Source organism: Tursiops truncatus, chromosome X (genome assembly GCF_011762595.2).
Source record: "Tursiops truncatus isolate mTurTru1 chromosome X, mTurTru1.mat.Y, whole genome shotgun sequence".
Classification (NCBI taxonomy): domain Eukaryota; kingdom Metazoa; phylum Chordata; class Mammalia; order Artiodactyla; family Delphinidae; genus Tursiops; species Tursiops truncatus.
In genome coordinates this window covers 100919365-100933046 of record NC_047055.1, presented here as the reverse complement: position 1 = coordinate 100933046, position 13682 = coordinate 100919365, and the positions used below count along the sequence as shown (strand labels likewise).

General features: G+C 34.1%; 1 protein-coding gene across 1 annotated transcript in view; it reads right to left on the bottom strand.

Annotated features, from left to right (window-relative positions):
- LOC141277573 (dystrophin-like) overlaps positions 1-13682 on the bottom strand; it is a 35038-nt gene that overhangs the window by 7786 nt on the left and 13570 nt on the right. The window contains exons 3-4 of the mRNA XM_073798897.1: positions 8903-9083; positions 540-685 (exon numbers count right to left, since the gene is read on the bottom strand). Of these exons, the coding sequence (XP_073654998.1) occupies positions 540-685; positions 8903-9083 (327 nt within the window). The remainder of the gene's footprint in view (positions 1-539; positions 686-8902; positions 9084-13682) is intronic.

The following is a 13682-nucleotide window of genomic DNA, read 5'->3' as shown; positions in this document are numbered from 1 at the left end:
GCAGGGAAAGTATTCTAAAATCTCATACAAATTATTTCTTTAATTTCCCATATTAGTATTTTATTTCCTGATATAAGACTATTAAAATACAGTGACTAGAACTCAAAACTTAATTACAATATTACATCAAAAGGGGTTTAAATTAAAACTAATTTTATAACTACATTAATTTTACCACTTTCTTTTTGGAAATGTGAGATGAGCTCTAAATCAGCAAGCAAAGGGGAGGAATAATACCAGAACTTCTATAATAATCAAAATCCATGTTTCTGAAAATACACACTAAGCAGGAAAGAATATACTTCTTAAGTAGACCGTATCATTGTTTTCAAAGATGGAATTTTTATCTTATGGAGAGAAGGCACAAATGCATAAAATATTACACTTTTAAATTCTTAATCTTCATTTTTTCAGCTGGTAAACTATTACACTTGTCACGATTATTTTAATTCTAGTATTATATTAAGGTTATACCAATGTGATTGCTTGATAGATGAGATCTGTACTGTATTGTTTAAGACATTTAAATAGTCACAGACCTGTAACTCCCCGAGTCTCTGCTCCATGATCTCATATTCAGTGACAGTAACCTGAGGTACAGAGAGTTTGGTTTCTGACTGCTGGATCCACATGAGGATGGTACTCATGGTCTCCTGATAGCGCATGGGTGGCAAAGTGTCCAAAACTTTATCGAAAGGGAAAAAAAGAGAATCATTTAACCATTTAAAACTTTGTCATTTGTTTACCTAAGCTGCCAGCAAACTCAATCATACTAATAATTACAAATATTAACAAAGTGTGAAAATGTGAATATACAGATTAGAATATGATTATGTTGTTGAAGATAAATTCCTATTACATGCCTGATATTTTGACAGAAACTATGCATATATTACATCGAATCCTCCTATCAGCCTTGCAAGATTTGCATTGTTTAATTCATGTTTTTTAAGGTGAGGAAATGGAGCAACAGAGAGGCTGAGTAACTTGCCCAAGGTAACACAGATGGTAGTTGGAGAAACCAAGTAGAGTTCATGTATATTTGACTTTGAAGACTACTCTCTTTCTGTATTATCATTTGCCTTTGGGGAAAATAGTATCATTATCTACAGCAGGTGATATTTTATATTACATCAGTTCATGCTGTATTTTACTAAAAGAAACACAATTTGTGTGCGTTTAGTGTCAGAAACTCTAATAATGATCACGTACATTATCATTCTTAATTCTTACAATAAACCTGTGAGATAGACATTTTTATTCCATTTACATTTGAGGAAACAGAGGCTATAAAAGAAGGCCAACTAATCTGTTCATAGTCAAACATCTAGTAAGTGTCACAGCCAGGATTTTAAACCAAGATCATCCTGTTTCAAAGTCAAAGCCACCAACAGACAATGTACTTTCTCTAACATATATATATATATATATATATATATACACACACACACACACACACACACACCACACACACACACACATATATGTATATGTACATACATATATTCATTCCAACTATATATAAAATTAGGGAATGAAATTTATATATATATGGGAAAGTACAATGTGTGTGTATATATAGCTATATACAAGTTTTTAATCTAAAATGTATATATACTATTTATTACTATACATTATTTTCTATTTTATACACGCCCACACAGATTATGTGACTTAAGTAGCGATACTGACCATGTTCAAGGTTGAGAATTTTGGCAGAAAACTGGAAACCATAAAAATGATCTTCAGTGTTTTAAGAAGAATAAAAAAGAAATTGTAGAACTGAAACATGCAATAAGTGAAAAAGTGATAACACAATGAATAGGTTTAAATGCAGATTAGACAAAGCTAAACAGAGAATTAGTAAACCTGAAGGTAGGCAAGAAACATATACATGTATGTGTGTGTGTGTATGTATGTGTATTTATATATATGTATACATGCATATACATATATATCTGGAATGAAGCATGGAGAGACAAACAGATGGAAAATAAAGATGAGAGAATAAGAGACATAGAAAAAAACAGTAAAATGAACATAAATGTATCCCAGAATCACAGAGAGACATGGGACAGAAGCCACATTTGAAGAGATAATGGCTGAGAATTTCCCTAAACAGATAAAATCACACTGCAAAATACTAGCTCAAATCACTATATCCAATTGCATTATTTAAACCACATTATTTTTATCAGATAGCCTATGAGTTTCACTTCTATATACCAATTCCTTCTGAACTAAATGAAAAGAATATAGGAAAGTACTTTGCACGTTTGTTAAGTGGGGTTTTCAAATGGAAAATATATTTCTAGAAAGTGTGTTAGAAAGGGATACTGAGAATTTTACTCAATGTGCTTATATTTATTTGGCAGTTCATGCCCAAATATATTTTAAGAGGACTTCTTTAACCTGAGCACTTCTGATTTCATACTGGAGGATCTCAAAAGATCTCTGTGGTACTTTAAACCTCACTGCTTTCTTTCATATAAATAATGTGTTTCTCTGCTAACTACATACATTTGAATGCTAGGTAATTATTAATAAAAACAAAGAGGGATCTCATGAATAGTACTGAAGTAAAGCAGTATTTAGTTATGATGAAGCAAAGAGATGGAAGGAGACAGGTCTATGGGTAGAGACAAGGAGGTATGTTGGATAGATTATAAAATGTACCAAGTTTAGTTTAACTGAACTTGAACATATACATTCTGGAAAACAGTGCTTGTTTTCCTTGTGGCAGTGGCTGGGACACAATAAACATTTATTAGAAGCTTGTCAGAGGTGATATGAATCAGTCCAATTTTATCCAGATGATGAATATATGTCAGGAGAGAAAGGTAAGTATAGAAAGAGTTGATGAAGATATTAGGGTTACTTTTTATTAGAAAAAGATCAACAGGTTTTTCATTAACATCTATCAGAATTGCTTCTCCATTCTGTTTGTACAGAAGGAGGCTGTGTAGCATGACAATTAGCAAGTCTGACTATGCAGTTCAGTAAACCTGTCTTTTGGAATTGGCTCTCCACTCACTAGCTTTGGCAAATTACTTAACATTTTAGCATCTTAGACCTCATTTATAAAAATGGGGATGTAGATACTTTGGGGAGAATTAATTGAAGTCATTTATTATTCCTTCATTCAGCCAATAATTATTCAGTGCTCTGAGCACCAGGGAAGCAAGAAGTAAAAATTAAAATAGCAAAGCGTTGGCTTTCATTATGCTTAAAATCTAATTGGTGAGTCAGAAAATTAACAAACAAATCAAGAGACTATAATGACTAATAGAAATAAATGGCAGTGAAGAAAAATTAAGTTATGGCGGTGGGGGGGAGATCCTTCCAGATAACGCAATAAAAAAAATTTAAGATTGAGAATTAGATATAAAAATGTTGCAGCAACGAGGATTTACACAAGGGATGGTGGGCAATCAATAGATTAGCAATGGAAGATACTACCATCTCCAAGCTTAGAGGGACAAAGGGAAGAGGTGTGAGATGGTGTTACAAGAAACCAATAATTGGAACCACCCAGCAGGAGCTGAATTCACAGGGGGATTCCCTTTGGGGATGCAGGGTCCCTGAGGTATGCTGTTTCCAGAGAGGGCTAGAAAGTTGGAGGATTCATTCTCAGCCACTGATGGAGAGGCACCCTGTAACACTGAGAGGGGAAGAGAATATTCTATCTTCTCTCCTCTTCTCACCTTCAGTATCCTCCAAGTGCCTCCCACTGGCTGAACCAAGCAGGTAGACAGTTTAAAAAAAGGATCCTAGGAAGTGTAGTTTTCATAGGAAGAGCAGGGAATGGCACTGAGAAGAGACAAACAGAAGATCTGCCTGGAGATGATGGTGCGAGTGCGTACAGAGGGGAGGGAACGGAATTTGAGAGGGGCAACAAAGTACATCAGTGGTTTTACCAATATTCCATTTCTTAAGTTTAGTAGCTCAGTATGCAGATTTCTATTTTTTTCATTATTTAAAAAAATGTCTATATGTTACAGAAACTCTTTGAATACAATAAAAGTATTAAATAAAATAAAAAGGATAGAAAGGGACCAGACAGTGAATAAAAAAGCCCTCTCTTTGGAAGTATCACTTGACAAGAGACTTAAAAGCACTGAAGGAGGGAGCCATATGAATACAGAGAAGAAAGGTTTTCCAGGTGGGTAATAACAAGTTTAACAGTCCAAAGACATGAGTATTTCTAGTAAGGTAGGAGCACAGCAAGGAGGCAAGTGTAGCAAGAACAAAGTGAGCAAGGTGAAGTGTGGTGCGACATTAGGGCAGGGGAAACTACGACCATGAAGGCCTTTGTAGATCTTAATAAGATGCTACATTTTATTCTAAATTTGTCTCTATATTTGCTGATTACTGCATCCATTGTTGGGTACATATTTGCTATTATTATTAGCTAGAAGGGAGATGCAATACAACAGGAAAGTGAAGGAGACGTACTCAAGACTAAGTAGAAATTTTAAGAGTTTAATACAAAGTTTTATCTATGTTAATAAAAGGAGAACACTTCCTTGCTAGGGAGAGAACAAAAGCTGAATAGAGGCACTCATGTTCTTTCATTTGTGGGGAGAGGTAGGTTCCTTTGAACTAATTTTACTTTCTAGAGAACCAGATGCATAGCCAAACCTAAGACATTGCTCTGAAATGATTTACAAACACACACACATACACACACACGTCCACACATGAAGACATACAATGCATGCATATGAATATCCTAACACACACAGAGTGAATTTAAAAAGTTAGTGTCCACTTCATCCTGCAAAGAGAATCATGATCAGACCAAACTTTAAATAATAATAATAGATAAAGATCAAGGGAAATGGTAACAAAAAGGATGAAAGTGTTTTATTTGTTTAACTTCAGGTTTACTTAAATACTGTTGTTTCAGTACTGGTTAATACTTAATGGTCATTTAAAAATACATATACAAGGCATAGTTTATTATATTGCACAGCATATTTAACCATGTATTTGGAAGAGTGTTTAGACTGTGCTGAGGATAATCTTGGCATTTGTAGCATCCTGGGGAAAGACTGTATTTGTAGTTGTAATTGTACCTACATTAAATGAGAGGAAACAAAGATTTTCTGACTTGTCAGCTTATCACCAAAGTGATAAGGTAGCATGAGCACTGTACAAGTATAAAACAGTTACTTAACTCATAAGTATATGTTATAATATTATAGATGGTCCAAAACTCAGTCAGCATCCACCTATGGAATAGATCAAAGGAGGGAGGGAGGAAAGGAGATAGACAGATAGACAGACTGACAGAAATAAAATGCCATACATTCAAAGAATCCATTGTTTTTCAGCACAGGCCAGCATAAAACAAAAATCTCTCAAATCCAGAAAGAAGATGACCACTGAAACATTCTATATTATTAAATAATAAATTTGATTGATCTTTCTTCTATTAACCAATACAATTCTAGCTAGATCTTAAGAAATAATCACAACTTGATACATTATTTTTCTTTGTGTTAAACAAAATGTCAACAAAGTATGCATTAATTTGCATTATTCAATGAATAACTTACATTATGTAAAGTCTCATGTTCTCTTCAAAACCCTGATAAAGTATTGAAGAATCCAGACCACCATTGCATGTGGGCACTATTTACCATATTGTATAGATGGAACATCTTATTCTGTATTCTGATTCGGGATGTTTGGGCACATTTTTTTCCTTGAAATCTGGATCCTAAGTAAACTCTCTGGGTGTTTCACAGGTGGATTGCTTTGGGGAGGAGCTAGAACTGAAACAGGACCTAGCAAGTCCATAGTTTCTGAACTAGCTATCTCACTACCCATGTGTGGGTTCATCAATCAGGAAATACATCTGAAGAGCTGTGGGAATAGTTACCCAATGGGCTCTAATCTCACCCTCAAGTCCACTTCATTTCTAAGGGAGGCCCTGATTGTCTTCTCCCTTCTTTAGCTTCCTTCTGGTCTCTCAGTTTAATGAGAAGGGAAATATTTCAGTTTCTGAACTGTTGATATTTTTCTGTATAACTGCTTCGGATCAGTATTCGGATGCAAGACGTAAAGTTCTCTCGTTGAGAGCTAAACCAAACTTCCACTCTATTCTGAGAAGACAGAACAACTTGTGAAAAGATCAAATGCCTTTGTTAGTATCTCACAGGTAAGTTATTTAGCTCAAGCAAAAACCCACACAAGGGAAGATCCTTCCTAGTCTCTCCACGTGTACTTTTGCTTCCTTTCAATCTATCCTCACTGCTCAGTTTCTGAAAATGCAAAACTGATTTATGATGTTATATCACAGCATAAAACCCATCAGTATTGTTTCATTTTTCTCATGTTAGTGTCTAGAACCCTCACCGTGGCTCATAAAAGGCCCTTCTAGACTGTTTGCCTCTCTAGGCTCACCTTGCATCACTCTCTCCTCTCTGTGCTCCAGGGACACAGGACTTCTCAGATTCTTAGCTAGCCAGCACCTACTACCCTTAATCTCACTAATTCCTGTTCATCTTTCAGCTTCTGTGTCCTCTCTGAGGACTAAGAAAGATAATTTATAAGACTGTTGTTTGTAGACTAAAAATTACTATGAATATAGAATACATTTAACTTCTAATATTATTTTCTCATATCATCTTTGCCAAATACCAACCACCAATTCCTCACACCAGTTTTCACCATTTAAAGTACACTTAAGATGTCAAGATTTTGTTTCATTGTGAGAACACTAGTAAAGAAGAAAAGGAAAGAGGGAATGAAAGTCAAGATGGATTCCCAAGATGGTAGCTCTTACTTGCTGAATACTTAATATGTTCAAAGCACCATGTAGTAATACAAGAAATGAGATTTACTCCCCGGTGTAAGTTTGGGGGAAAACATACATATGGAAAATTCCTTGAAAGTAATTATTAATTAACAAACTGAACTGCAATATGACTTGATGTGGTGAACTTTTATTCACCATTTTTATATATGTACATAATACATATATTATATATAAATATATATTACATAAAATTATATATAATTTATACATATAATACACAATATATGCAATGTATAAATTATATATACACAATTTATATATAATATTTAATACACATAATGCATATAAATTATATATACAAATATAAATTGAATAATTTATAATTCATATATATAATCCATATTTAATTAATGATTATTAATGAATCAAAATAAGTTTTCCAAAAGAGTGAATCAAAGTGTTAGAGATATTTGGTTAATATAGTGGAAAGGAGCACATTTATTTAGACATAAATGAAATGAAAATATTTGGCACTTTTATAAACAATCATCATATATATGCAAGATAAAGAGAAGACATGCTAATATAGATGGGTATACTGATAGCTATATGAACAGAGGTTATATATTAATATATATTTATATTATGGTGTCATAATCAAATCTGTTATCATCACACATCAACATTCTGAACACCTTTAAAAGAAACAGAAAAAAATGTTAAACCTTAATATAATGAATAAGTCTATGTAAATTAAAAAAATTTCAGTGAATAAGCTCCTCTGACAACCAGTTACAGTATAACCATTAACATGTACTTGACTTTAAGGGAGGTTTATGGATTTTATGATAAGAAAAATGCATTATTCTTAAATAGGTCAACGTTTGAAAATTTAGGACATTTACAATCTTCTCCCCAATTGATTTTACAGAGGCCCAGCAACAAGTACACTGAAATCCACAAGAGGGAGCTGACGTTACTGTAAAGTTGTATTACCTGATTCCCTATCAGGAAAATAAACCCCTCAGTAAAAATGACTTTGAAGTAAAAGAAAGGGAAAAAAATGCATTTATCTTTCATTACATGACCTCACCAGGAAATAAAAAGGAAAAAAAATAGGAAAGTGAGGAAAGCCCGTGTATTACCCTAGGCGGATTCTAGCATTGTTATTATGTGGTAAATTTTTTGCACATTTGCAAAGGAAAGCAGTTAAAAATGTGTGTTCCAACAAATTAAAGTTTCAGTAGAAAACAAATATATGTTCTTGTGATTCTCATGACAACTTTGAGGATGACTTTTTAAAAAAAATATTTTTACCTTAATGCCTTAAAAATCTAGTTTTACTCTATAATCCTTTGTGTGTACATATATATGCACATGTATATATGTGTATGGTGAACCAAAGACCCATTCGCTAATGCTTAAAAATGTTCATAAACCTGCTTGTCAAAGGAATTTTTGTCTGATGAGTAGGGATATTTGGACTGTGTATTAATATCATAAGAGCAAACTGGTGAGAGACAAAATTGACATCCTGAAAAATTTGCTCGTCATATGGTAGGCATTTGCATAATTGCTCCACTCATATGTTGTATTTTACCAGTAAATGAGAAAAAGAAGATATTGTATATTTATAGCGATCCAAGAGTAAAATGCAGCCCAAAGAATAATTTGTCCTTGGCTGAGTTTCAGTTGCCACATGTATGCTACAGCTATAATAATCTTCATATAAATTGATAGAAGTATTAGCAAGATGCCTAGCTAGATATCCTTGCACATGAAGCAAACTGGATTTGATGAAAACCTACTAACAGGGCTTCCACTGCTCTTTTATTTCCTTCAATGTTCCAAACATTTGACTGTAAAATTTTCAACCCGCCAAGGAGAAGTTACGCCTATACACAACATATACTTTATTTGTTCTTCATAGTCATGACATTATTATGGAGGGAGCAAGAAATGGAAGTCTAACAGATTTGTTTTCCGAAAACAACATTCCATTAGTTGTTACTACAGGTTGTAGAGAGTATGGTTTCTTTGATGGAAATCATTCTTTCATGTTAGTACTTTCTCTTTTCACGATAAATAACTAATTTGGAAAACATCAAGTTAGTCATTTTAAGTATTTTTACTTACTTGTCTGTAGCTCTTTCTCTCTGGCCTGCATATCAGCAAAGACTTGGTTAAAATGATTTGTAAAGGCCACAAAGTCTGCATCCAGGAACATTGGCCCTTGTCCTTTCTCTTTCAGGGCTATGCTTTGAATTTTTAGTCGCTCAATTTGAGGCTGAAGAACTGACAGCCGGTTGACTTCATCCTGTACCATAATTTAGAGTATTAAAATAAATAACGTTTTTACTTTGCATACATTACATTTTTGCAAAGAAAAGTATTAAAAGGCAGTGATGCAAACTTAGCTTAATGCCCTTATCAAAATATTGGTAAGAAACATCCATAATGGTTGAAGCAAGCCTCCAGCACAGGTGATCAATTTAAGAATACCTTGACTCTTCATTCAATAGATATCATCATATACAATGATTTTTAAATTTCAAAATGACATCATTTAGAACATTAATGGGCATAAATATATACAGCTGAAAAGTACTATGAATGACCTTATATCTTCTTCATAAATCAAACATGGATGTTTCTCTACCCCGCTCATGTCAAAATTGTGCACCTTTACTTCAAATTCTAAGCTCATTCAATGAACAATTTTCTTTAAATTCACTTGTGTAGAATATAAATTGTATATATAGCTACATGTCTGCATATATACATACTACATTAAATTATAAATGTTTATATATTAATTTTATATAGATTACATATATATGTAATCTATGTAATATTTATGTATATACACTCACATATTTGTGTCTATAATTATCTAAGTTTTGTACAGTCTTATCACTTCTCCTGACTGAATAGGCAATTACCATCATTTTAATTAGGGAGACTGTTTGCTCTGCTTTACTCTTGTTGTCCTGGCATAATTGTTAACAGCACCCCCTTTCACTCTCAAGACTACTCTGATTTAGTTGATAAAAATCACAAGGACACTCTGCCGTGCTGTCCAATGTAGTAGTCTCTCATCACATGTAGCTACTGAGCGCCTAAAAAGTGCTTAGTCCAAATTTAGATGTGCTGTCATTGGAAAACATACACTGAATTTTGAAGACTTAGTATGAAAATACAAACTCATAGTTTAAAATAATGATTAAATCTTGAAATGATATTTTTGATATATCAGGTTAAATAAAATGCATTATTGAAATTCATTTATTTACCTCTTTTTCCTATTTAAATGTCATTTCTAGAACATTTAAAATTACACATGACTTGAATTTGTGGCCTGCATTCAATTTCTTTGGAACGGTGCTGTTCTTGGTGTAAATGTTTTCATACTCTTTTGTTTCCAGTGAAGTTGCAATTCATATGTTTCTAATAAATACATAATTTGAACTCAAACAGAAATTTCAAAATGCTCTTTTTTAAAGTATTATTACCATGGTTGTTCACTTAAAAGTCATAACTATGCTACCTCTAGAAAAAAGTACTTCAGGATCATTTATTGTTCAAAATGTAAAAAGCAGGAGAATTAAAATGTAAAAATTGGATCACAAGACAATTAGAAGGAAAGGAAAATTGATAGAATTATAATAATTATGAACTAAATAAAAATCTGAGCTTCCTGGAAATTAATGTAAAAAGTAAAAAAAAAAAAAAAAACTGTTATTTTTGGATCCATGCATACTCTTTTAGAGAGAGTAACTTTTGTCTTGGGACTGAATGAGATAAATTTATCACATGGATCCTTTCATAGTAGCAATACTACCTAATGGACAATCTATTTTTAGAAGATATAAAGATAACTTTCAGAGGAATTTTGGTATGTGATTATAACAGTATGAGTTGATTCAGGTAGGTTAACCTCTAACAATCAAATTCTTTTGGTAGGTGAAAATTAAAGACATTTAGATAAATAAGGAAGTGACCCCCATCTCTCCCATTCAAACATAAAGCCTCTCTATCAAGTGCTAGAAGGTAGAAGCATATTCATAGAAGAGTAAGACAAGAGATAAAGGGTAACACTCTGTGGTTTGGATTATAGAATTACAGACATGCACTTTGTACACAAGACTTGCAAATGGTACCAATGACATCTGCCATGAAACATTTAAGAACCCAATTTACATCTGGCCACATGTAGGGCCATCATTCTTCCTTCTTAGGGGGCTATATAATGAGTCTACAGTATAGTAAAGTATGTTCTGCAAAACAAAGGGGGCTTTGAAACTAATAAAACATTTGGGCAAATGTTCAGCAGGGACCTTAAAGTTCTAAGAGTAAATCATAGGAAATATCATTTTGACCTCAAATATTTAACATTTAAAAGATGTTAACAATTACTCGTTATTTCCATAAAAGGGCCTTAGTGTGGATGGTCCTCTAGAGTAAGGCATGTTCTCTCAGTCTGTTTATCCTTCAAAATTGTATGTTTATCTACTAGAAAAACTTGTATTTTTTTCCTCAGGAAAGGGTCCATGGATTTCTTCCAATTCTTAAAGGGCTCCCTAATCCTCAACATATTAAGAACCAGTTCTGGCAAACATTAGATTTTGAGCTAAATCTGCACCCTAATTTTAGAAACATCTCCAAATAACAGAATGCGCTGACAAACAGGATGGAGTAATTTATCTACCTATTACTAATCACAACCAAGTAATCACAATTTCAACTGTTGTGTGAATGACATGGGGCTTATCCTGCTAAGTATTTTGCCTAAGGTGATTCATCAAAGTAACAGAAACCAATGGGGCAGAAAGAAACAGTAAGGAGTGATGAAGAGGCATAGACTTACATCATCAGAATTTGGAACTTTGTGGCTGAATGCAGAAAAAAGAAATGATTTCACTTAGGATGACTTCTCTAACCTTGAGAGAATATTTAAGATATGTAACCTCAGTGATCTCCATTCGCTCCTCAGATGAAGACCAAGGGCCTAGCATGCCCTTAGAGTCCTTGCTTTGTCTCCTATATGCTTGTCTTTTTGCCTCCATCTTTCATCTTACGCCCCCACCCTTCTATGCCCAGCATTCACATTGGCCTTATTTCAGTTATTTGGTCATTATTGCTCCCTCCCACCATGTTCCTTCTGCCTGAAGCCTCCTTCCCTGCTGTTCTCTTACTTTCAACTCAAATGTACCTGCCTCAAGGAAGTTGCCCTTGGTGGCTCTGTCAAGGTCAGGTTTTCCCTGTTAGACACTCTCCCAGAACTCTGTACCTCTGTTTAAAGCATTTGTCCCGGTGGTAATTTAACATCTGTTTATTTAATCATTTACTTAATCTCTCTCTCTCACCTACTCTAGGTAAATGCTATGAGGGCAGGGTCAATGAATGCTCACTCTAATATTCCCTAAACTTAAGTGTCTGCCACCCCAGTGGGTCCTAAAGGTAGAAGCATCACCCTAGCAGGACTGGAAGGCAGGGCATCAAGCCAAAGAAGATTATTCTCAAACCTTAAATCCAGTGGAATTTGCCTTGTTAAATTTTGGACTTGATTAGGATCCCTTCTTTCTTCCCTATTTTTTCTCATTTTGGAATGTGAATGCCTATCCTATGCCTGTCCCACCATCATATATTGGAAGCACATAAGTGATCTGGTTTCACTGGTTTATAGCAGCAAAGAAGTTCTATTTCAGAATGAATGATATCTTGAGTCTCATCCCTATCTGATTTAAATTATGAAGAGACTTTGGACTTTAGGCTTTAGGGTTGATGCTAGAATGAGTTATGACTTTTGGACTTTGGGGGCTCGTGGCATGTAACAAGGACATAAATGGGGGGCAGGGTGAGAATCTGTGTACCAAATCATGTCCCCCAAAATTTATGTGTTGGAGCTCTAACCCACAATGTGACTATATTTGGTGATAGGGCTTTTAGATAGTAATTAAGGTTAAATCAGTTCTTAAGTGCAGGGTCTTTATCTGATAGGACTGGTGGCCTTACAAGAAAAAGAGAAAGATTTTTTTTTCCCCTCCATGCACATGTGCCAAGGAAAGGCCAGGTGAGGACGTGGTGAGAAGGCAGCTGTCTGCAAGACAGAAAGAGAGTTCTCACCAGAAGCTGAAACCTGCCAGACCTTCATCTTGGACTTTCAGCCTCCAGAACCGTGAGAAAATAAATTTCTTTTGTTTAAGCCACCCAGTCTATGGTATTTGTTATGGCAGCCCAAACCAGCTAATACACTTAGTATCATTCTTGGCCACATTAGAGACACTGAATATGTATTTTATGGATGAATGCATTTTGTAGATGTTATTAATATCTATATCTGAATCTCAAGAAACAGGTTAAGGTACTGTCAACAGATTTTTTATCACAAGAAATAACACAGATGGAGTATTCCTCTAATTCACAGGGAAAAAAAGTCATGGATTCTATTCTTTAATAGCAAAATGTATCTAGAATTACAGGGAACAGAAATTACCTATACCTGCATATTTGCCTAATAAACTAAATGCCTTGCTGTACGATATTCTTTATCCAAAAATATATTTCCTGAGTTTATTTACTTCCTAGTAAAGCTGTAGGTCCAATATTTGAAGAAGAATCATCAAATCCTTCAACTGATTTTCCCTTCAAAATAGCTTTGAATTTCCCCTCACTTTCTGGATTCAATACCACCTCCAAACCAACCCTGTTGCCTCTCCATCTCCAGTCTTCCATTATTTAAACCACTGTTTTCAAAGTATGCAGATTAACCCCCATTCATTGCTTTTAAAATTAAGCCCAGTCATCTCAGTTTACCATTAAGGTTCATCCTGGAAACCTTTTCATCTATCCTCTAATCAATTTCCCACTTCCCATGAAAAGTGTAACTATGCGTAGTAACAGTTTGTAGTAACTA